The sequence below is a fragment of the Scardinius erythrophthalmus genome, assembly GCF_964197995.2.
Source record: "Scardinius erythrophthalmus genome assembly, chromosome: 13".
Lineage (NCBI taxonomy): Eukaryota > Metazoa > Chordata > Actinopteri > Cypriniformes > Leuciscidae > Scardinius > Scardinius erythrophthalmus.
The window spans coordinates 7,867,970-7,894,569 of NC_138233.1; the positions used below are offsets into that span (position 1 = coordinate 7,867,970).

At 38.5% G+C, this 26,600-nt stretch overlaps 1 protein-coding gene across 1 annotated transcript; it reads right to left on the minus strand.

Annotated features, from left to right (window-relative positions):
• Positions 1–349: 349 nt before the first annotated feature.
• gfra3 (GDNF family receptor alpha 3) lies at positions 350–26,245 on the minus strand. Its single transcript, XM_081382155.1, has 8 exons — positions 25,731–26,245; positions 16,762–17,046; positions 13,564–13,656; positions 12,997–13,345; positions 9,960–10,069; positions 9,436–9,570; positions 8,314–8,444; positions 350–1,679 (listed from the first exon to the last, which is right to left on the minus strand). The coding sequence occupies exons 1-8, from the start codon at positions 25,771–25,773 to the stop codon at positions 1,467–1,469; spliced, it is 1,359 nt and encodes a 452-aa protein (XP_081238281.1). The 5' UTR covers positions 25,774–26,245; the 3' UTR covers positions 350–1,466.
• Positions 26,246–26,600: the final 355 nt, after the last annotated feature.

Sequence of the window (26,600 nt, forward strand, 5' to 3'; positions counted from 1 at the left end):
CTTTTAAAGAGTGTATTTTGATTATCTAGATGACAATATTGTGATAATGTAATGTTGTTGGACAGGAATTACAATCGTGCGGTCTAAGTGTAATAGGATTCCACTAATCTTGTATTTTTACTACTGATCATAGTCCTACTCCATCAATGTTTAAGAATAAGTTCTTGATTGAATTCGGTACCAGTGTGGCCATGCTTAGTCTCTCTCGCTTCCATGGACACGCACGAGAGCGAATGAAGAGAGAGCAAAAGAAACGAGATTGAGAAAAAAGCACTGGTGTCAGCAAAAGATTTATAAGAAACATAAAAAGCATGTGATTCTAGACTGTATGTTTTTTTTTTTTTTTCTTGTCTGGAGGGTTTGAGTCTCTCCCCGTCTCCGTCTGTTCTTTCCCTTGATCTCTTTTTTTCTATTTGGTTCCCATCACGAGTAATTCGTCCCCGTGAACACACAACAAGATAAACAGTTTGTGTTGTAAGCCATTATCTCTGTGAAAGTAAAACAACAGGCACCGGGAGAGGTACCAGGCGACAGGCGGTTGGAAAATGACTTCCTGTTTCTTCCCCTCGGGTTCTAAACCCAGACCGGACTCCGACACCTGCTGTGCGGCCACATATTTATTTATTTAGCGTGTTTATTTCTTTATTTTCGGCTTTATTACTCATGTTTTTTTCTGTTCGTGGACGTGTTTTATATTTATGCCCCTGGTTAGAGTGCGCAGTCTGTGCTGAGTCAAAAAATGAAAGCACATCGCAGATAGAGCAATAAATGAAAAGCGCTTGCATCTGCGATCGGCTCCTCAGCAGGGCAGAGGCGTGTGTGTGTGATTAGGTGTGCGGCCTAACTCTTCAAACATGGAGGAGAGAGAAACGGAAGATTCGGGAATCGTGCTCGACAAGTTTTTTTCTCTCACGTCGGCGAGCAGTGATGTCAAGCGAATCACGTACTTACAAACACACGTACATTTTGTCTCATTTCATACAACGACATGATCAGCGACAACAAACACGGCGGGTTTCCCAAACGCAGGAAATGCTGACTAACGGCAATGTTTTCCTGGTTTAACTCACTTTTCTGAAGCACACTGACATTATACATTGATACATGGTACGACCAAATCATTCAGGTTACCGTCGGCTAATGTCAGTCCGAGGAGTTGTGAATCTTCTGTGCGATTCAAATGATTCAGATGGGGAATCCCGTTCAGAAAGCGATTCCCTAATGAACAAGCAGCTATATCTATAGCAGACCCTCTTCCCGAGAAGGAGAAAAAGAATGAATGAAAGAAGGAAAGAGGGTTAGAACAGTTGTCCGCTCGTTTTGCCCTCCGATCTGTCGTTCTTGTCATCCCTCGATGATAGGTTGTAGAGTCTGGATGGAAGCGAGTACTTCATGAATAAGTGTGTTGGCGTGTGTTGTGTAAGAGAGAGTGAGTGTGAGTGAGTGTGTGTGTGTAAGTGAGGGTTTTACCCCCAGAAAAGGGCAATCAGCAGCTGAACCGTGAGCAGGAAGTGAGGGACGGAGAGGGTGGTGGCCAGGCTGTGGACTCTCCCGGCCTCAGAGCCCAGGTTAGTGACTGTCGCCTTGTCCGAGAACGGAGGGATGACGTTGAACCCTCCTCCGGTTTGGTCTTCTTCCTCTTCCTCCTCTTCCTCATCTTCTTCTTCGCTTTCTACCACCTTTTGGAAACAGAGAGAAATGTCTCTAAAAAACTTGGATAATTTTTGTGCTTTTTTTGTTTTTTCACCTGGTTACAGGGGTGGTGTTCCCGGTCAAAAAAGACCGGCTGACAAAAATGTGCTTATTTATGCTATGTTGTGCCAAATATTGGATTTAATCCTTTTATCAACTTGTTTGCTTTCATTTAGGACAGGTTTTGTATTTCATTTGGGAACTTTTGATCATAGACCTCATTAAGGCTCCCATATACTTTAAAGGCACAATATGTAACTTTTTTGCTTTAAAAATAGCAAAAATAGCAAAAATCACTATATCTATGTTATATATATATATATATATATATTAGTTATGTACTTACATTATCCCGACTGTTTCCAACAACTTTCAAACCAGGAGAAATTTGTAATTTAATTCGAGAAACGTCCCGTTTCTTTATTTCTGTTTTGTTTGTTTTGTCGCCGCCAATGGCGTCATATCCGCGTTGTCCCTGGTTTCCGCTCATGCTGCCATGGCAACCAGAGCTATGAACCAGAGCCGTCTGATAGTAACCAAAGCGACTGACGCAGACAACTTAGTAGTTCGCAATGTCTATTTGCATGCTGTTGTTGTTTCGTTCAAACATTATGGACCATGGCAAGCAGACTTTGGATAAAAAAGGAGAACTAAAACGAGAATCAATATCAGCGCGGTGTTTTCGAGATGCCTAGAGCTCCCATAGACAGTATATAAACGAGAGCTCCACGTCCGAGACTTCGACCACTCCTACATGTACTTTATTAAACAGGTGATCACATTTACATAAACCTTATCAATGTTCAACAATGATAAAATGTCAGATTATGATCTGTATGTTATTCTAATGTTGATCTAGTTTACTGCTGGTCTCATACAGACAAACTAACACATACATTTCAACACATTCAAATGCAGTTTAGTGTGATAGTGTAATGTTAGACCAAGTGAAACAGCGCTGCGTTACCTCACAAGTTTAATTTGTCTAATAAACTGACCTGTGAGTAGTAATTCTGCATGTAGTTTGGTAGAATGAAATGTCCATATTCCTTTTATATCCGCGGGACTCGCGTCGCGTTTGGAGCTGATAGCTGTCTCTTAGCAATCCCGACCTGCTTCATATCACAGTCATGATAAAAGCATCGATGTATTCACTCATCCATAAACATTATTAGATCGGTCGGCTTGACGTTGACGACAAGATCCATAATTCTTAGCAAATGCTGCGTCATCAATCTACGCCTTTGTTATTGTAAATAGGTTAGCGACCCCTAGTGGCGAAAAATGCCATACTGTACATTTAAGCGAAAACGAACTGATGTGACGTCATTTCGAACAAAATCAAATCAAAATCAAAATCTTTTCCGATTCATTTCTCCTGTTCAGTCTGTAGAGGTCAGACGTCCGCAAGTGAAAACATTAACACACTGGAGAGCTGCTTTGAAGCAATCTAGTGTATAAAGTGCTATATAAATACACGTGACATAACTTTACTAGAGTACCGAATTGCAGAGCTCGTTAAAACATATCCATGTTCCTATGATCGGATGCTTTTCTTATGCTTTATTAAAAAAAATGCTGGCTGATTTCTCATTTTTGTTGCATCATGTTTATTTTGTTATTGAGAGGAAAGCGCGCAGCACATATGAACTTCTTAATCTAAACACTGCTCTCAGCAGTGTGGAGGTCGTCGGATGTACGCTGCTCACGCATTTCGAATTTTATTTTACCCCTAAGCGAAAGAGCGAAAAAGAACTTCGCCATGAGTGTATCAGAGTGTAAACACTGAGGTGCATAAGCTCAGATCAATGAGGCCTATGATGAAACAGTTCCAAAAAGAAATGCACAGCCTGTGCTAATTGAAAGAAAACAAGTTGACAAAAAGATTGAATTCATTTGGTGATAATATATCATAATCAAAGATTTACAAGGAATTCAAAAGGCTGGTCATTTTTGACTGGAAACACCAAATTAGGTAAAAGACCTTCAACACAGCACAAGGGATATGTTGTTGCAACACTTTCAACCAATAGAGTGCAATAGTGCATTTCTACATTTTCAACGGCCTTGGTTCTGGAAGTATTTATCTTTTCCCATAGGATTTTTTTTATAAGCCATTAACCAAATAAACCAGCTTTGAGGTAAATCACAAAATTATAAACTTTGATTTGAAGCAAAAAAGTATTTGAAAATGTAACAAAAAGGCAAAGATACATAAATACATATATTTTAAGTAGTTTGAGAGCATAGGGAAACTGACTCCAGGTCATTCACAGTGCTTCATGAAAGTGGGCGAGTACTAAAGTGTTCTTTTGGAGCAACTTGCTTGTTGCAGTTCTCTGAATGGTGGAGATTTCACTTCAGAATCATGGGTAATGTCTTTTATATAATGATGGCCGATATCTTCAACAAAAGCATATACCATTGATTAACAACCTCTTAGCTCGTAGTAGGTCTGTCTTTAAAGGCTTATATTTTATTGTTCAAAATCAATTCTCCTATGGAGAAAATGAATGGGTTTTTTACTTCCAGAACCCGACTGTTGCAGTGTATGGCATGAGTTTGAAGGCGGGTCTATTTGCAGTCCGGCTAATGGAAGTTAGAGTGTTTGGTAAAGTGTTTTTTAATTACTTTTCCTTTAATACAAAGTAAACAACTTGCCAAGTGATCACCGCAATAACAACAACATGGCAGCAACAAACAATGGAAAGAATATATTTACAGTTATGAGAGCTGGAATTTATTTGATTATTATTAATATTATTATTATAACTTATATTATATATATATATATATATATATATATATATATATATATATATATATATATATATATATATGTGTGTGTATGTGTCTCTGTGTGTGTAATTATAGTTATAGTTTATAATATATAGCTTTATGAGAAATATCTGAGGCAAAGTTATGATGGTATGTGAACTGAATCATATGAGAAATAAATGAATCACCTGAGAAATACATTTTTAGAAAAGTAGGAGCAGTACGATGGTGAGTGTTTGTCAGGGAGAGGGACGGAGAGATCGTGAGGGAGAGGGATTAGGAACAAACGATAAAAGAAGGAGAAAGAGAAAGCGAGAGAGAGAGACAGACAGATGGGTACGAATACATTAATATTAATTAAGTTTGACTGATGCACCGTGCTTGCAAACACCTTTAGTTAATCCGTTCAGAGAGAGAGAGAGAGAGACAGGCCGAGGAAGTGAGAAGCACATCAAGAGAGACAGATCAGGAAAGACGGGCACATTTGGAGAGGAGAGATTTGCTGGAGAACACAAGTGAGAGAGAGTGAGTCTAGGAAAGAAATAAATGACAGCAGAAACTGAATTGAATCCTTTTTGTCTGTGGGCCCAGATTATCTCTAAGCTGAATGCTGTGGTCTGTGTGTTCTGAGAACAGAGGATGTGAACGCAGTCCAAAGCGAGGACATGGGAACACAAAGACACACAGATCAGAGCAGCATTTCTTGATAAAGTCTGTATGCCTATGGATGCCAAGGGATTATTTGCTTCTCTTCTATGTGGGCAGCGAATACACAATCCATTTTACAATATATAGTCAAGTAAGTGTTGCTATCACGACTGTCATACCCTGAAGCGCTAAAAGCTGCGCGGCTATCAAGAAATTACTTTTGCTGGATATCATGCTACTGCTAATGCTAATAACACAGCCAGGGGGGCAGGATTTAGCCGATTCGCTTTAGTACTACGCCATTATGCTGTCAAAAAGCAAGCTTCTTTATTGACAACCATTAAAAAGTAGCCAACAAAATGATTTTTGCAAGAAATATTCATTACAAAAAAATCAGTAGTGTACAAGATGATTTATTCGGATGGTGTTACTCCCTGAAGCTCTAGTAGCTTATTTGTCTATCAAGAAATGACTTTGGCACAGATATTATGCAAATTCTAATAGCTTGTCAATGGGGTCAAGGTTTGGCTAGTTAGCGTTAACAGTTCGCCTCTCCTGGTAGATGCTATAACTGTAAAAGCATTTTTTTTTTTTTCAGAAAAATATAAAATTAATTTGATTAATTTGATCATTTAAATTATTTTAGAAGATTTCACCAGCCACTTTATTTATTTATTTATTCATTTTATTTAATTGCATGTTTATTTAATTGCACTCGAGATTTATATATTTATTTACAGGGCCTAAAACTAACTTTTTGCCACAACTGCCAATGGCCGGTGACTTAAGAAAATCTACCAGCCATAAATATTTTACATAGAGATTAATCCTTATTAAAGTTATTCAATCAAGAGCAGTGAGTGATTTTTCTTTGTCTTTTGTTTGATTTAAACCGGACTCACACGGTATGATTTTGGCCATCAGAGACACATTTAGCAAATTCTAAAAGCTTCCTCTGATCCTGGGCTAAAATCTGAAGTCTTTGATTGTTAGTTTGACATGTTCACCGACAGCGGATAAATATCCGTTACGATCAAATTTCATCTCCGACGAAATTCTGGCAGTGTCAAAAGATTTGACACACAGATTTGTCCTGCAGTGTGAATTCTTCTACGACGACCGTCAAATTGCCATTGTTTTCAAGACAAGCTGTGACCAAAGTAAACGTTAGAGATTTCTTTTTAGTCACCGTTTCAATCCCGCGTGTAATGCAGCTCACCGTCACCGGACGGGTCATTGATTGATGTAAAACTCCGGACGAGTTCTTGCGTGCATCCGTTTTTAACGCGTCTTGTATGTCGTACAGTCTGACATTAATGACAGCTGAGATCTTACAGTGTTACATGGATTACATAGGGGATCATATTCGTACAGTCTGACAAGAAACAATCGTAAAGGACTATTATAAATCTCACAGTATGCATTAATGAACACAAACAGCAGCAGGTTTATTAGGCTGCTGTCACTTTAAGACCTGATGAATGGATCCAATATACTGTTACACATGCGTTTTCTTTCATACGTTCACTTAAGACATAACTGACTGTGTTTGTTTATGAGGATACTTGCCAAGATGGGCAGTTTGACAATTTTGTTTGAACATGTCTGTTCAAGCGCAAGAAGATGCGAAAGGGATTCTATGCGCAAGTAATGAATTGATTTCCCTTTTGCGTCTTCTTGTGCTTGAATATTTAAACTGGCAAGGCTTAAACTTTCGTGACAATGCAGCACTGGCCTGTCTGAGCATTGTTCACGTTCATGTTCACATAATATTGCATGTCGGTTCGAGTCCCGCTCGGAGTGGGGTGAGTAGGACCGGAGCGTTACATTGGTGCCGTGACCCAGATGGGGGAGTGAGGTTTAGGGGGATGAGTGTAACGGAGGCCAGCTAGTGAGAACGGTCTTTAGGACCGTAGAGGTTACACCAGTGGTTCTCAACCATGTTCCTGGAGCCATGTTCATCACCACACATTTTGCACATTTTGTTTCATTAATCAAACACATCTGATTCAGGTCATCAGCTCATTAGTAGAGTCTCCAAGACCTGAAATGGGTTGTGTCAGACAAAAGAGTGAGGGAATGGTTGAGAACCATTGAGTTACACTAATGCAAATAACTTTTCACTGCTTACTGATAAATGTTTAGAGAAATTGATGCAAAGTGTATAGTCAGTTTCAGATACAGCATAAAATCAAGGTAGCCACAAGACAAATAAAATCTGATCCAGATCCAGTGACGCTGCCTACTAAGTCTCATTGAGTCATTTAAAGTTTGGCGGTTGGCCATAATGAAAGAAAAATAAAGCTGACACCCTCATTCCAAAGCACAATGTAATCTGACTAAAGGGAAGAGCAAATCGATATAGATTTAATTCCTTTCCATGATTGTGTTCTTGAGAGCCTGTGGGTTGTGTGATTATTTCTGATTGAATTGAAGGTGGCAGTTCAGGCAGTTTGATCCGACCCCACAGTGATCTCTTTAGATACATGTGCCATTTGTTTACCATCTTTGTGCATGCCTGAAAACCATGACATCAAGTGAACATATCCATGAAATTACCATTTTAAAGTATGATAAAGACCAAATAGGACATCTTAACCAGGTCATGTGCACAGTGGGTTAGAGGTCGGACCTTTAGCATCGTGATTGATTTGGTTAAAGAAATAGGTTTCTTTCAAAGGCGCTAAAGAGACAGAACAACAAAAACACAGTTGAATCAGTACAGTAAATTAACTAGGAACATTTTGGGAGCATCCATTACGCACGTGGGAAGTCACACTAAATGCAGAAGGTAGGGATTCTGAACAAGCGTTTTTGTGCTTACTGTAGCGGCTGCTGGGGCGACGGCATGTGACCGTGTGTTTTCTGCAGTGACACGATCAGCCGCGCATAAACGTTTCACTTCAGTTCTCTGATCCATCAGTATGCTCAAAGCGGCAGGACTGCGGGTAAATCTGATGTATCAAAGGGCCAAAATCAAACACAAGGCCAAACTCGTGGGTCATTCGGTTGTTAAATCGAGGCTATTACCACAACAAGAATTAAGAATCAGGTTTATTGTGCTTACAAAGAACTCATCGGCGGGGCTTTATAAATGGTTCTTCTATATGTAAATTATTTTGAGTTGGCATTGGAGCTGGAGGAGATTGATAGTTTTATGGTGGTTCGGTGTTAGGAAGTGTGTTCACTACTCACTACATTGGGTTCAGGCAGCAGGTTGATGTTCAGCTCATCACGCTGGACCTGAGGCGAGGGGCGCGGTGGAGGAAGGGGCGTTCCCTCTACTGGACGAGGGGTGGAGCTTCCCATGTTATCAATGGCATTACCTGTCAGGTAAAGAGATCGGGTGAGTTTAAGATTGTTTTTTTTTGTTTTTTTTGACAGTTTTACTTCCTAATAAGAATAATTATAAGTATATGAATACAGATACTGATCTAAAATATATAAGATTTTAAAACCATTTAAATGTTGTGACTTTTAACATATATCTGTTTGAAGTTATCTGTATCCTATATCCATTTAGTCCATATCCACATTCAAAAATGGACCAAAAATAGTAATGACTATCTCTGGGCATATATAAATTGTTTGGATAATTGCATAGTTCAGATATTTTTGTCTCAGAAGAATTTGATGAGATATGCTTGAGTTTGTATTAAAATCTTGATTGCAGTCTTTTGAGCACAGTTTAAGACATTGTTGAGATCACTTCTGAAACTTTAGAGTAGGCATACACTACTGTTCAAAAGTTTGGGCTCAGTCATTTTTTATATATATATATTTTTTTTTTAAAGAAGTCTCTTATGCTCACCAAGTCTGCAATTATTTGAGTTAAAACAGTTATACTGTGAAGTTACAATTTAATTATTACAATTTAAAATAACAGTTTTCCATTTTAATATATTTTTAAATGTAATTTATTCCTGTTCCAAAGCACAGCATTATAATCTTTTACAACTAAAAAAAAACTTGTAAAATTATAAATGTCTTTCCTGTCACTTTCGACCAATTTAATGCATCCTTGCTGAATAAAAGTATTAATTTATTTAAAAAAAAAGAAAAAGATTTGTGACACTAGAAGATGATGGTAATGAAATCTAATTTGTGATTTGTGCCAAGCCGTAACTTAAACTAAAGGCAATTGGCTATTTAAAAAAAGAACCCGCACCAACTTCCTGTTTCAATAGGAAAAATGTAATCACAGAAAAAAAATTGTCAATGTTATACCGCAAATATGTCAGAGCAGTGCCATATTTACACTCATTTTCTCTGACATTACTGTAAGATGATCTGTAAATGATATTCTGGGATACTCACGCAGGCAGGTGTTGCTGGTGAACATGTGCAGGATACGCAGGCAGTCCTGCCACTGGTTCCCGCTGCCTTCGCAATTACACCACTGCGACACCTCTGTGCTGCTGTTGCTCACGTAGTTTGGTGTCATGATGGTACCTGTGGAGGGAGGGAGGGAGGGAGAAAGAGGGGATGAGAGCCAGCCAGAGAAAAAGATCCCATGCCAATTAGCCCAAAGCCCATCTGGGAGAATCTCCAAGCAGTGTAGTCAAATCCACCCCCCTCCACTTTAATTATGTTGCTTCAGGTTGTCCTGCTAATTCAACATAAGTGAAACCCACGACATGAAGTTGAACCCATACTCCACTGACCAATCGTTCCCGTTACCAATTCAGTGAGTGAACTCACTCCATGAGGACGCAGAAGTGCTTGTCATTAAAAATGTAATATTATTTAAGTAGAGGCTGCGCAGTGGCGTATTGATTTGTGCGTTTTGTACTCTTCATTAAGCGTCCATTTTTTCAAGGTCGTCCAAGGTGGTTTCTCACCGATGAGCCCAGCGTAGGCCTTGAGGCACACGGCTCCACTTTCTCGGAGACAGCCGGAGGGAGAGACAGAAGACGGCTGACAGTTCTGCTGGAAATCAGCCAGTCTTGACCTGATGGACCAGACAAATTTGAATACAGACACAGAATGATTCAACTAAAATGTATTTCAAATTCTGACAGAGGAAATATATACACAGAATGCATGATCAGATGCTCAAATCAGATAAAAATTTTAATACAGTGTTGTTTGTGAATATTAAGTAGGTAATATAATGTTCACCCTATAGTTGTAACTTGCTTACTGACAAAAAAGTTATGTGGGTGAAAGCTATATTAGGTTAATTATTTACCAAATGCACGCTTGGTAATTGAACTGCTAATGCTTCTGCTCGGTCTTGAGCCGTTGTTTTACTTTAAAAAATATATTTTTACGCTGCCTTCCTCTGAAATGTTGGTGTTACTGTGGAACAGCGTTACTAGAACAGTGTTTGTTTATTGTTATTTATATATTATTATAGTATTTATTACCATTTTGAAATAATTTTCCTTTTTAACTTCAGTGTAGGTTTTAGTCACTTTGTTTTGTTCATTTGTCATTTTTATTAGTTCATGTTTTTTTATTATTTCTATTTAGCTTTATTAATTTTTTTATTTCAGTTCTAGTCATTTTAGTACTCGAAATTAAACATATTTTATTTCAGTTTGTGGCCAAAGTATAATTTCACATTTTTCAGTTACGTTTATTAATTATACATTTTTCATTTAATATTCATACCTTATTTGATTGATTAATGAAAAACAATTTTGAATAGTAGTTTTAGTTAACAATAACAGCACTGCTTTAGAAATAAATTGGGATGCAGTAATTTAATGAGTGATTAGATTGTTTTTTCTAATTGTTCTAATCTAATGCTATTTCGTAATATTTTTTAAAGGACTGCCTCCTTTGAGAAAATGAACCACGCTAACTAAAATGTGTCCATGTTGAAGGTTAGTGTCTGCATTTTCCAAACATTTCTCATTTTTATCCTTGTTTAAATGCACAGTATACGTGTCTAAACATATAGTATGCGACCTGTTGTCCTTTCTTCCATCCAGCTCAGCATGTTCTGTGCTATTAATGATGCTTAGATAAGCATAACTGCCAGAGACATCTGTTTCTAAAAGAAGATAAAAGGGAGGTCTTGTACTTCAAGAAGAAAGGTGGAAATTATCATGCTGTGCTGTTATCAAAGCTGAGGTTTGTCTAGTTTGAATGGGGGTTAGAACATCTGATGACAGTGTGGTATGTCAGAATCGGTTACACAAATTGGTTCTTTCAAACAGTTTGTTTCAAGAACTGATTCAGCAGATTTTTACATCATCATTTGGTCTCTGACATTCTGTCGTGGCATGTCACATGCTTTAAAACATTCAAAGAAAGCGGAAAAGGTTTTTCCTTTGCATTTTTCAGGTACAGAAGACAACATTGTCAAAATGATCCCCGACCACACAGATTTGCGAAAACGACTAAAAACACTGTATTCTGCTGCCTGGCCAGTAGTTGGCGATGTCACTTTGTAAAGAAACGCTACACGCCTGTAGACTGAACACGTAATAATACGCGTGCGTATGACGTCACCGTTTTCACAAATTCACGTTTTTGTAGTTTACATGGATTTTTACTAAACTTTCACTTTGAAACCCATTTTCATAAGTTTGCATTTTCAGGCCCCTAAAATACCATTGTCGTGTTAATGAACGACCAAAATGCATTAATAGTAATCCGTTTTTAGTTGAAAATTTATTCCATTCGATACAGTTATCGTCTCCAACAACAAAAACGTGAATTTGTCAAAACGATGACGTCATGCGTACGCGTATAACGTGCAGTTATACGTTATACCTATGTAGCCCCGCCCCTTTTCAGCGCTGCGCTCATTGTCTTTTGACTTCCGGTCTGTATTTTCACAGCGATATTGCGTATTTATGAATGAACAGCTCGTTTTAAAATCTTCCCGGTCTACTGACATTTGTTAAGACATCTGCTTTAAACATTACAATCCTCATGATAACTTTCGTTAACTTTACATTAAGTAAATCCACTTCAAAAGCTAATTACTCCTGGACAGCAATGCCATAGAAATATACAGAGCGAGTTCAAAGACAATATTCTAAAGATGGCGGTGCCCTCGTTTCTCTGACGCATAAGGTCTATAGGCACGTAGTGTTTCTTTACAAAGTGACATCGCCAACTACTGGCCTGGCAGCAGAATACAGCGTTTTTAATTGTTTTCGTGGATCCGTGTGAATGGAGATCATTTTGACAGCGCTGTCGATTGTATGCGGAAAAATGCAATGTGAAAACTTTTCCATTTTCAGAACATTGACTTTGCGTAAAAGTATCCTTAGAACCTAAATATAATTTGCATTTTCAAATAAAAAATAAAAAAAACACTCAAATTAATTTACATATCTTGCCTGAAAACATTTTTGCATTTTTCAATAAAATGCTGTTTATTAAAATCAACTATGTGTGTTTGAAAATACTTTAAAATAGCTTTTATCATATGTTTTAATAGATTTCTTATTATTATTATCAATGTTAAAAAAACATTTGTGCTGCTTAATATTTTGCTAAAAATTGTTATATAAACTGTACATTTTCTTTCACGATTCTTTGATGAATAGAAAGTCCAAAAGCATTTATTTCAACTAGAAATGTTTTTTAAATGTCTTTACTGTCACTTTTGATCTATTAAAGCATCCTTGATAAATAAGAATTAATTTCTTTTGAAAAAAATCGCACTGACCTTTAAACGTTTGAAAAGTGCAGGGCATTTTCTCAGAAGACGCAGTAAACATATTTCAGATATGTTTTATTTGTAACATTTCTGGTATTAAATATTTCTGACATATCAGAAATAAGATTTGGTTTGGTTCAATGGGTTGTTGACTTGTTTGTGAATTAATAATTCATCCAATTAAACGGATTCATTGAAAAGATCCAAATGTGATATTTATACTGTGCACGACTGCTGACAGACACGTATCTCACCTGCACAGGTTGTCTTTGAGGCAGTAGCTCTCCAGATGAAGGCAGTTGGGCTGTCCTTCTCGCTCCTCAAAGGAACAGGAGGGCACGATGGTTTTTCTCCTCCTCTCCCCACATAGAGTATCCGAACAGGGGCAAAATAAGACACCAAAGCTGTACTCCTCGGGAACACGCTCCAGGAACCTCCGCAGGGCCCGGTGGCATTTGTGCCGGTTACAGTGGTTGGTGCCAGGTATGATCTTAGTGCAAGCTAACGCATACTCAGAGCGCAGGGAACCACACTTCTCGTACAACCCGCAGTCCTGAGCTGCTTTCAGACACTGGTTCTGATCCGTCAGAGGAAGGGACGACACTGAGAAAGAGGAAAAGAGACTTTCAATTAAGTGTCCAAATACTTTTTGGGGTCTGTATAAAGCCTTTTATATTACACACACAAATCCAACAGCAAGACTACAAGGAAAACACTATTAAACACAAACATACAGCGATACACTCCGTCCATCATCACAGTGCATTCAGCTGTGGAGGAAAACATTTTATTTGGTCGTGTCACTGATGTGTCTGCAGTACCTGAAACTATTGAGGCTAGTTTTGATGTTTCAGTATTTCTCACAAGTTCCAGTTCAATGTCTTCATATGGGGACGTCTCAATGTCATCATAACCTGCAATGCATACACACACACACAACTAGAAGACATCAGATTGTTTGAGGCTAATTAAGCACACCTTATCATTAGATTTAATTAACAGCAACGCATATAATCAAATTACAGAGATTATGTAATAGTTCCTTGATTATGATTCACTTGGTTCTCAAGGATTTCAATAAAAGAGGCCAGTGTTTGTGATATATGCATTTGTTGAACTGACAGTCCACAGATTTAGGGGTCTGGATCGAGACACAAGATAAAATAGCCATGAGTCTATTTGTATCACACAACCCTGGGGACGCCGCATGCCAAGATGAGTGAGTATGAAACACACACACACACACACACACACACACACAGGCCTTTACTGTATATTTGATCTTGTGGGGACTTTCTGTTCATATCTATTGGATGAAAAGAATAGAAGTTTTAAACTTTGGCATGTTTTGCCATCTATTTGTGCTACATAAATCATTCACTTACATTGATTGCACTTCATTATTTTATGAATTCATTTTTTTTTTTACAATTTTTATGTTAAAATGAAACTTTTAAGTACATTTTTGCTTTTATTTATTTTGATTGTATTTTTATTATTTACTTAAATTTTTATTTAATTTTTATTTCAATTATTTTTCATATTTCATTATTTTTCTTTCCTTTTTTATTTTCCTTTTTAATTATTTTATTTTTATTTTTACTTTTTAATTATTTTTTTCTTTCCCCTGTGGTGAAAATCAAGCTGTTAATGTTGTTTATGTCAATGTGGAATTTTTAATATGCTTTAAGTCAAACCATGTGCAAATTCATAAGTCAACACCATTGCTGAGTATTTTTACCATTGCTGAGACTTTAAATGTACTTATTTTTAAATGGTTTTAAACTTAGTTTTATGTGTCTATGTAAAGCACTTGCATGAATTACCGCTGTGTATGAAATGCACTACAGTATATAAATAAACCTAAAATCTATCAGAGACTTAAGAAAACCACCTAGCAACGCCCTAGTAACCACCCAGAACACCTTAGTAACCTCCTGAATACCCTAGCAACAACTTAAAATGCCTTAGTAATGAATTAGCATATACTGGAAAATTTGTCAGCAAGCACCACAAATATTTTCTTCCATAAAGTCTTGTTATAATTACTTAACACTTAGCCTAACCCCAAAAAAACACATTTAGACATTTCACAAGCCTTTTATTTTTGTGTTGACATCCCCAGAAGGAGGGTTTTGTCATGTTGTGATATTCTTTTGGGGACATTTTCTGAAATTTTGGTTATCAAAACCTGCCCACACACACACACACACACACACACACACACACACACACACACACACACACACACACACACTCAGACTCTTCAAACAAATGCAAACTGGCAGAATCCCTTGTCATCTTGTTCGCGCTGACACACACTCCACATTTCAATCTATGGAGGCGCTACATCAAGTGTGCTACATTCACAATTACATGCCTTGCGTATTCTGCCGCAGACGGTTTTCATTTGCAGGAGAACACTTGACATTTCCACTTGATGTGTTTTAAAAGCACTTATTTCTGAGATTGCCGATCAGCCCGGGCCCTTCTGGCCCCTGCGGCCCCTGCGCTACACTCAGACGCATGACGAGTCCGCCGCTGGAGAAGCCTGGGATTAGTCAGCATTTACAACAACTCTTGATGAGTCGCTGTGGGAACCCATCTTCCTGTTTCAGAAGATTTAATATTAATAAGCCATATTGGGTGGGAATATGGACTCAGAATCAATTAATTTTGCAGCCGTGCCTTGACGATCCCCCGGACGTCATTCACCAGCATGCCGTAATCTCTTTTGCTCATGAGCAAACACATGAGACGGAACCAGACACCCTCGACGGAATGAAGCAAATTCCGGTTCCTGCATATATGCGTCTGTCCCGCCGAGCGTAATGAACAGATGAGTTAACAGCGAAATTAATCACGATACCACTGTCAGTGAGCCAGTCGTTTGTTTAGTGTCTGACTGGGTTTTATGCCTGCTTGCCATTTCATATACATTACTGTGCAGTCATTAAATGCTATTACTGCCTAAATCTAAATCCTCTGGTAGCTCACTCAACACTCTCATTAAAGCATTTTGGCATGTCCTGAAAGAACATAACAAACGGCATTCGGTGAGATCTATGAGTTCACTGTTTATGACCGGCAGAACAAAGGCAGTCATTTTGAAATTGATTAACTGAATTCTTTATGCATGATTTTTTTCTGGAGCTACCTTCTCCCTCTTATACTTTCTTATTCGCTTTCTTTAAACCTGCTCCTTTCATCATGACATTCACTGGTTTGGGAATTGCTGGACATGAGCTGTTCAGTCAGAGAATATTCTTGGGAGTCTTAAAAAAAAACATGAAACTGCATTTGCAATGCATTAAACTTCATTAAATGGAGTGAAACGCAATAATCAGTATATGCTTCTATATATTTACACTACCATTCAAAATTGTGGGGTTTGTAAAATTTTAAATGTTTTTGAAAGTCTCTAATGCTTACCAAGGCTGCATTTATTTGATTAAAAATATTAGCAAAATAGTAATATTGAAATATAATTACATAATACAACTAAAATATAAATACATTTTTGGACTGTTTTCTTTTTGACTATAATTTAATATGTAATTTATTCCTGTGATCAAATCAGTGTCACATGATCCTTCAGAAATCATTCTAATATGCTGATTGGATGCTCAAGAAACATTAATTATTATTATCAGTGTTGGAAACAGTTACGCTGCTTAATTTTTTTGTCGAAACCGTGGTGCATTTCTTTCTTTGAAAAATAGAACAAGTAAAAAAGAATTATAAATAAAAAATATATACTTCTAGAAAATATTAACTCAAAATAATTATTGATCATTCAAATTGGTTTTAGAGCCGTTTTCAGAGGAAATATTGGTATAAAATGTTTTTTTTTGTTGTTGTTTTTTTAAGACCCCCAGAACCTCCTTTGCTGCCCCCTGGGGTCCCTGGTAGAAAACATTTTTAAATTAACCAGGATTTTTAATGAGAAAAAATAAACGGCAAATCCAAGTGGTTGACAACAGTCACCATACAGTAAACACCCTCTCTGACACCCTTACCCTGTGGAAAACGGACGGTCCAGTAAATGCTCAGGCACTGTTGTTCTACGCGAGCACCTCGCTGACACTTGCATTCTTGCAGAGGCTGAAAGTTCATGAGGTTGTTCTGGGCATCGACGCAGGCCTGCCGTGCCTCCAGACCCAGGGGAGCCACCGCCTCCTCGTCCACACAGTACTCCAGGTGCCGGAACGGTCGCTTACACTCCGGGTCTGATATACATTCCAGTACAGCGTCTAAGCAGTCCACAGTCCCGGGGAACACCGGCACCACAGAGGGAACAGACCCTGGAGGATAGTGGGTAAAGGCAGTTTTTGAAATCAATTAACTAATTATTTATTAACAATATGCTTTACCAATGAGCTAATTGATTTTTGCAGACAACATTTGGCAACAGTTGTGAGCAGGCCCACATTTTTTTGTGTTTTCATACAGGCTTTTTCACATTTTGTACATGAAGTTTCAGAAAATCTGCAGTGGAATGTATTTAAACATCATAAAAAAGTCTTACAAACAGCTGAGATGCAACATTCCGAACTGAAAAGAGAATCCGTTTCTGAATTTGAATTGAATTTGAGCAAACAGGATGTGGAATTGCAGTCTGAATTTGAATGTGAGGAAGTAGAATTAAAATGAATTGAAATTCAAAGAGGTTTAACTGTAACTTTTAACTAGAAAAGTAGTTTGCCAAGTCGAACTTTGAATGTTGGCTGATTGAAATAATAATAATAATAATAAATTTAATTTATATAACGCCTTTCCCAAGCTCAAGGACGCTTCACAATGACAGTAAATAACAAGCAGTTTACAAATAAACGGACAATGGACATTTGCCCAGTCCAAGTAATGAGCGATTGCAGTTGCAAATCATATTACATTTGCAATACAAACATAAAAACAGGGGCAACAAACATTAATTACAGACAGCATGGTGGGCAGTTGGAGTAAAGATGCAATAGATTATTGGTACCTAAGTTAACATTGTGACTGTGTTATGTCAAATTACCTTTTTCATGACTGATAATACTGATTAAACAAATGGGTTTTGAGTTTATGCTTAAATTCATGCAATGTGGTTGTTGTCCTGAGAGCCAACGGAAGAGAGTCCCGTAGCTTAGGGGCTATAACAGAGAAAGACCTGCCACCCATAGATGACAGACGAAATCTCCGCTCCCAGAGGAGTTCACAGCCAGAAGATCGGAGAGTTCGAGGGGGAATATAAGGAGAAAGTAAGTCAGAGAGATAGGCTGGAGCAAGACCATTGAGTGACTTAAAGGTAAGCAGAATAATTTTATAAGTGATTCGGGATGACACGGGTAGCCAGTGCAGTTTAAACAGAATTGGAGTGATATGGGCAGTTTTTTTAGTGTAAGTTAGTAGTCTTGCGGCAGAGTTTTGAATATATTGCAAACGTGAGATAGAGTGTGCTGGTAGTCCAGAAAAAAGAATATTACAGTAGTCGAGGCGAGATGTGATGAACGCGTTTACTAGTGCTTCAGCGTCAAAATGGAACCATTGCAGTCCTATTGGTCAATAAAAACAGTCATACTGGCCAAAATATTTAATAAACGCTTGTGCAAAGGGGCAGGGAATATGTAGGACTTTGTGAATGAGTGGCGTTCCAATTCTGTGGAATTCTGATTCTGTGTGTGTCTGGATATGACACATTACAGTTTCTGGATTTTCTCTGTAATACATCACAGTTATAATATCTGCATTCTAGACGCACTGAAAACATTCTGACAGTCAGTGAGCATGTAAAAATGGAGATCAAAGTCCCTTAACTTGCACCCAAGGGCTGAATTAATAATGTGTAAAATAATTTAAAAGAGACCTCTTCTCTGAAAGGGAATTTGCCGGCTCGCAATTGCAGTAGGACAGATAACTTAAACGAGCAGAAAATCTTCATTCACCAACTCCATACATCAAGAGTTTCAAGCGGAGTCCTTGACAACAGACACTTTGTGCTTTGTGTCCATTCTCAAGCTCAGTCCTGACAGACGTCCTCGCCATCAGCCGGGTCTCGGGCTGACCTGAGGGGGAACTGTGACAGGGCTGTGTAATTTCATGGCTACGTTTGCTGTTTTTCATTAAGTAGCAACAGAAAAAGTCTTGCACTCCTGTAGAAGCATGAGACATATGTTTCTGTTCCTTGTATTTCTCGCCCCTGACCCCCATCCCCCTTTGTGTCTGTTTTCCTTCGCAGCGGCAGGGACTGTAATTGCACTAGGCCTCATTTTAAAGCGTGTGGTGATTGAGAACCCACGGCTGTGGCCGGCAGACTAAACGCTGGTCATGGTTTAGGACTGCACTAACACAAAATAGCATCTCCTTCCACAGCTCATGGAGCGATGATCCATGCATGAAAGACCATCTACTGCGGCGGCCCAAGTTAAACAGACAAGTAAACACTCTTTGATCTTTAACATATATGGTATACAGTTCAATATTGAGATGTTATATGCAAGTTTGAATGTAAAGACAGGTGCTTGTTCTGCCACTGTTTCTTTTTCTTCTTATGGCCGGTACACATTGTACGATTTTGGGCTGTCCTAGACAAAAGAGGACCAAGCGTGTCGATTTCCGTGGTCGTGGCTCTTAACCGTTACTCCTACGTTGTACAGTGAGAGAGTTTCAAAGACGGTTTCTTGCGACCAAATAAAAAACACACTTGCCAAAGTGCAATTCATCTTGCTCTATTTGTTTACCACTAGTGCATGCCGATGATGTTTTATTCCTCTATACTAACTTAATAGGTGTCATCATCGTACAGTCTACATACATGTCGTACCCAAGTTATTAGATCCACGTCGTACAGTGCTATTTGTAATGATCTTATAGAATTGCCGAAATCGCACAGTCCATAGCAGGCATTAAAATGAAGTGTGTCATTGCAGCACCTCTAGTGGCACAAAGCAGAAATGTTTTTCTGCCCTCGGATAGCCACGCCCTAAACTCACACTATTGGGTGGGTCAATGCTGCTGTGTTGTGTTACAGTTTTCAGTCAACCACTGAATGTCTTTACACTGCCTATTAAAGGGTAACTAAACCCCTGGTCACAGCCTGACTCCACCCACTGGCAATATTTGAAAAATGCTGGAAAAGTGGGCAGAGCCCAGCGGAGGGGGGGCGTGCATCTGAGACGCGTCTCTCTGTAGGGAAGGGCGTGGTTAGCTGGTACCCTCTGACGTCACAGGGTACCACAACTTCCAATAGGAAAATTCAACTGCAGTAGCCACCGTTCAACCTGAAGAGGGCAGCACTCAGACGTTTTTACACCATATATTGTAGAATTAAAACACTTTAAACCCAAATGTCAAAAAATTACTTGAATCAATGAGCAGCATTAATAAAGCCTTACAGTCTTACAGATCATTAACTAAAAAAAGTTGTTTTAGGGTTTAGTTACCCTTTAAGATTAGATTTGAGAAAGTATTTTAACATCATGAAAATGACCATGTACAAATTCTCAGTGACTAAAAAAAGTGCCTTGAAACGTACAGCGTTATTCAATGTGTTGACGTAATCTGAGACAGGAAGACAGGGTGGGACATATCGAGCAGCTCCTCCCCTTTTTTTAAATAGCCAATAGCATTTTGTTTATATCACAGCTCAGCCAGAGCTGTTGATCTTGGTAAAGCCGCATTTGACAGCTTAGGACAGCCAGAGTCTAATAGAGTCCCCCTTTAGATTTAATATTAAACTGTTACTAAAGCAAAACAGTGAACGTAATCATGCTGAGGATGTGTAAAAAAAAATAGCATTCCGTTTAGAATTCAAATGGGTCCGATACGTTTTATGGTCTGCGCTGATTTGCGCACCTGAGCAGACAGTGCACACTGCGGGCGGCAGTTCGCGTGATGTGAAACCAGACTTCATTCACCCCAAATGAAGCATAATACACTGTCTGAATCATTCCATATCCCTTATATAGTGCAATATGTGCCGTTCATCATGTAGAAAAGAGTAATTGTGTGAACAAGTGACCGATTTTAGCCACAGCTTCAGCCTCTATTTATAATGCAGGGGGTGGGACGTAATGTGATGTCGTCAAAATCATTGATCCATATTCGTGGAAGTAAGAGACTTTTAAAAAGAGAGTTTTAAATACATATATCTTCTAAATGCAAAACTTCTGTGTCATTGTTTTGGAGCACACTAGCTTATAGATAACCGTAAGGTTTATCAAAAAAAGTTCAAAAAACTTAAATTTTGATTTCATGGGGACTTTATTAATTTTTGTGGTTAATTTTAGATGTAATAATATTAAATAATTTATTTATGTTTGAATTAATAAATAATCTACTTTTAATAATATATATATATATATATATATATATATATATATATATATATATATATTATAATAATTTTTTTATCAAATTAATCATAATAGAGAATTTCTGTACCATCAAAATAATGAATGTGTGTCCGCAGTCAGCACAGCACCAGCTGTTACTACAATGAAATAGAATAGAATGTAAAAGTTTAAGACATACTCATGACATTAGATGCTGAAAAACAGCGAGACACAACGCAACAGCATATGCAAACAATTAAAAAATCTAAAAAGCATCCTTGGTGAAACGCCCCTAAGTCTGCTAAATGTATTGTTGTTGACTGTAGACCAGTGAGAGACATATCATGATCAATGATATGAAAATATAGCAAACAATATATTGACTTTCTGTCTATTCCATTTTTACTAGACTGTCTTTAAATTATCTCCATTTGGGGGCTGTTCACAGCTAAATTCTTCATGCAATTAATTAAATTAATGCAAACAATCGTATAATTAATTTGATTTAAAATTGTATTGTATAATTCTAAATTATATTGAAGGAATTAAAAATCCAAACTATAGTATAATAAATGTTTATTTAGTATTATAAAATCAATACATAAAAATATCTGAAATATCACATTTTTGTCTTTTCCTTTTTAGAGAACATTGAGCGATTCAGAGAACGAAGAGTGCACAGAGGAGTCGAAAAGTGAGTGATGAGCAAGAAAGAAACAGAAAGAAAGTAAGTAAACAGAGTGACAGACAGCAGACGCCTCACACAATAGGAAACCATCTCAGTATGGAGGCTGATGGCAATCAAACACATGCTGGCCGGGTATTACGAGATATGTGTGTGTGTGTGCACGCGCACTAAAATCACATTTAACAAGTGACAGTGATGCACACACACACCTTGAGGCTTTAAGTCTCCTGCACACACTGAGAGGGAACGACAGACGCAGTTTCTGCAGTGAAGCTCAGCTGTACAGGGAAGTGAAAGAAATAAAGAGGTGAGTGAAATAGAGAAAGACAGTGTGAGCGCATACTGTAAATCTATCCTTGTGTGAACGTATTTATGGTCGGTGACAGCAAACTGGCTCCAGCTGTCGATACACGCAAGTCTAACGTGATTAACTAATCAATGCGTACAGTGGTCTGAACCTCTGTGGTAAACCCAGCACCACTATATCAGGATACATATCAAGAAAACGTCTGTTCTGTCGATCCACACAAATCTGAAGAATCCATCAGCTAAATTACAGCATGCCACATCTCAGGGCCCAAACCAACAATTTAGACAAATTACTCAACAAAAACATACACAAACCAAACCCTTGCACCCATTTAAAACAGTGAATGAGTGCGCTTTAGCACTCACATCTAAAAAAAGAAGAAGCCATTAATGCTATATTTAAGTGTTTTTTCTGACAGTAAATACACTCGTATTTGCTATCTAGACTTTCAGCAAGCTCTGTTATTTGCTGCATTGAGGGTTTTGTCAAATGTGGGTCAGAGCTCCGTATCTATTCACTATTGGTGACACGTCACATCAAAGCATGACGGTGGTATTTAAAGAACCGGGTCGGATGGGCCCGTCTGATTGACACTGAGGAGAAACGGAAGACAATCCGAGAGCCCCGGGAGGAAGGAGTTCACAGCAGGGACGTGATGCTGAGACGGTCCTCGATGCTAAATCACAGCGCTCAGCTCCTTTAATGAAAATTGGCTACAACATCATCATAAAAGCCGTGTGCGAGTGGAGCTCATGCGCACACACACACACGCTCTCTCTGATTCTGTCGCTTGGCTTGAATCTTACAGTCGAGGCGAGAGAGTCCAACACCATCTGCCGTCACTGTGTTTGCCTTTCCAAATCCTGGTTATCAACAAAACACACACGCGACCCTGAAAAGACCCTAAAAGTCCCCTCATATGTGAAGAAAACATGCCCGGAGGGAAGATTACCTTTTTGTTAACCGGCCCGGTGCGGTTTATTTAAGCAGTGTTCTATACGATTCCCCTTTGATTTGCTAAAAATGGCCGTGTAATTAGACTGTCCCTGGGTATGTCCTTGGTTGGGATGCATCTGAGTGCATTATGGCATATTTTTCTCAATGCAATTAGTATATGCGCTGACAAAGCCCTGTTCACTTGTGTGTGTTAAGCATCCCAAAACATTTCTTAACTTGTGCAGCTTGTGCTTTTCACAACAACAACAAAAAACCTAATTTGGGTAAAAGCAAGTATGAAACGAAAGCATTATGCCAGGCATGTTTTTCCCAGACCTGTCAGCAGCTGTCGCTGGCAAATGAGTCGAAGCTGCCAAAGTCCAGAGTTGCGCACGCGTACCTTTTCCCAAACACACCTGGGCACACGGCTGGCACGCACTGGCACATGCGCGTTTCTGCCGAAAGGCCTTCAGTGCACCCTTTTCAATGTGATGACGTGTCTCCGCAGTTATTATCATTGTAAAGCTTTTTATATTTTCATTTTCAAAAGACTGTGTTTTATTACCTTGGCATTCAATTCTAATACAACGGATGGAGGAGTGATATCCAATTTGACATTTTACTGACATGGAACTTTAGATGCCAATAAAGAGTGTTCTGACCACCATAATCGAGCTCTGGAGATTTATTGGAGCTAAAGAACTAAAAAAATGCTGTATTTTCAATTCACCATTTTAAGAAATTCACCCAATGATGACGACTTCTGTTTTGAGAACTACGAGTCCATCTGAGATTTTGTATGTTTGCACACATTTTTCCACCTCAGGTTGCCTCTTAAAAATATATTCAAGCAGCCAAGTCTTTATGCAAATACACTGTGGAAATGAAGTCTTTTTGCCACTTGATCTCCATCAGGGGGTCCCTATGCGTTTCGTGCGGCTGATATACGACCCGACCCCCAGGGATACACACAGCACGAGCGAGCACATCAAATCTGCAATCATTAACACAGCTAATAAATAAACCTGTCGATCAGCGCGCGCATTACAGCGTGTTCTCATGGCACCAGGGTGCGACAAACACCACTCATGATGATGAATGCCACTTGGGCTACAAAGCACTTGCACTAGACAATTGCAATATTGCGTGTCGTCCCAGGTGGGGAAAGAAAGTCAGATCCCTCAAATGCTGGTTGCTGTGCTACGGGAACTCCATGGAGCTGCCCTTTACCAGCCTAATCTGTCTCTGTTTGTATGTGTGTGTGTGTTCTTGCCATCACATAATTAGGATAATATTGACTGTGACAGATCTCATTTTTGTTGACAGAATTATATTTTTAGTCCTGATCTGTACAGATTATTGAGCTGAAATGTTTGAGATATTAAAACTATTATGCTGGTGTGATTGAAATGTGCACAACGCTGCTAAAGTACATCTAATTGACTGAAATAAAAACCTCACTGCTCTGTTTGGCTATTAAACGCTTTATTTCTGATTGAAATTCAACTGTCTAAAACAGGAAAAAAAAAGCATGATATTCTATGAAAAATTGTTAAAGTATTACCGAAATGCCTAACACAGTATGCTATATTATAATAAGAGTGTTTCTTGAGCGCCATTTCATATTTGTATACATCTAACAGTAAATTATATTAAAAGTTAAACTCTTTTAAGCTCTTTATGTTGGTTTTACAACATAAAGGGTTCTGGTATTGTTACAAGCCACATATAGAGATCTGTTTATATTTGGGATATTCTTTCTTAAGAGTGTACGGTGCTTGTTAAACACAATAAGCAAGTACACAGATATGTGTGGAGGGAGTGACAGACACATCTGTTCTGCTCAGCGTACAGCACTTTAGAAAATCAAGCCCTTTCTATTGTTTCAGCACAAGCACATGGCACAGCGGTCACCCTAAAACACACCTGTGCAATCAGTTCCATGCAATTGTAATTTAATCACTGCTGTTCTGGCTTTTACAAATGTTCTTGATGCAAAGCTATGTTGCATGAACAATATAATGCATGCACAATGGGAATCTCTGTCCAATATACATGCAATGATCCACAGCATAGTGTGTCCAACTGGTAGAATTTATTGTGTAAGATGCACTTTTGTCTATGATATCTATAATGCGTATTCTTCTAATTTGGTCTATTGTTCTGTAATATATGGTGTGCTGTGTAAATCTTTATATATATATATATAGTATAGTATGCTTTGTACAGTCGGTGTCTGGCTGTCAATGAGCCCCAATTTCCCAACACGCAGGATCAATTAAGTACACATCTATCCATCAATCTAGCTTTTTTCTTAGAAAATTTACAATACCAAGGTTGTATTATAGTAACAGTCCAATTTAGTCTGCCTTCTTAAAACAAAGAGCCATTCATAAAAAAACTACTCTATCTATCTATCTATCTATCTATCTATCTATCTATCTATCTATCTATCTATCTATCTATCTATCTATCTATCTATCTATCTATCTATCTATCTATCTATCTATCACTTTACGTTATATGTAAATATAATTTATCACAGTTATTCTAACAAAGTGTATTTGCAGGGAGCTCTACAAAATAATGACATGCACGTTGTTCATTAACTCTGTACTTACTTATGTAAATATGTAATGTAAATACTTTATGTAAATATACTGCATAAACGTGGTCATATAAGTGTGACCCCGATGTGTCGAAATAAGTCATGGAGGCTGTTTCTTAGAGTCTTACCCTTAATGAAGAACAGATTTAGAAGTATTCCCAGAAGGATCATGTCGCCTGCTGCTGGACGGTGATGCTGCTGGGGAATCTCGGGGAAGCGCGTCTGGAACCCCCGGATCGGTCCGACTCAGTCCGACCCACTACATCCATACAAAAGGACCACCGTCCGACTGGTAGAAATCTCCAAAACGACGTGTCCGAAAATCAATTCCAGCTACAAACTTGTGCGATATCACAAGCTTTCTAATGCGTAAGAGGAAGTCCGAAGAGCAGACCAATGATTTCATACAACAAACGAGGCAAAAATTACAAACTGTCAAATGCACTAGCAGTAGATGTCCGTTTTACTCACGATCGGAGTCTTTCTAAAATAATCCCCGATTTAAGCGAGTACCACCATGATAGACGCGTAACCAAAGGCGCGCGTCAGATGAGCCAGTGTGAGCATTAGTGCGCATCAGTTTATTATATGTGAGCGCGACCCCAGATGCTTGATTCCTGCTGTCCCACAGCACAATGTGCTCAATCCAGTCCTCAAACTCAGCGGCGAATTTTACATGCATCTGCCTCGCAGTGATTGGCTCGGGCATTCTCAGGCGCATCCATGCAAAATCCCTGACCAGCCTTCTGGAGAGCTGGGTCGGTGCTCCTATAGGCTACAGAAATTCAGCCTGCGCTGCAAGCATTTAAGTTTGCAAGTGATTCTTTCAGCAATAGTGAAATGTTGCGGCGATTAAAAAAAAGTAAAGTAGACTGGTCAGTCAAACTGTGCACTCTTAAAAATAAAGCTTTTAAAACGATCCCTTTAAGATCCAATTACTGAATGGTTCTTAAATAGTTCATAGATTTATCAAAGGATCAAGAACCATTTTTGGCCGT

Coding starts and splice junctions, on each gene's coding strand:
- gfra3 (XM_081382155.1), bottom strand. CDS start 25,773: ATGATCCTTCTGGGAATACTTCTAAATCTGTTCTTCATTAAGG. Junction 8,445..9,435: donor CACCAGCAACACCTGCCTGC/GTGAGTATCCCA, acceptor TTTACCTGACAG/GTAATGCCATTGATAACATG. Junction 1,680..8,313: donor TGCTGCCTGAACCCAATGTA/GTGAGTAGTGAA, acceptor TGTTTCCAAAAG/GTGGTAGAAAGCGAAGAAGA.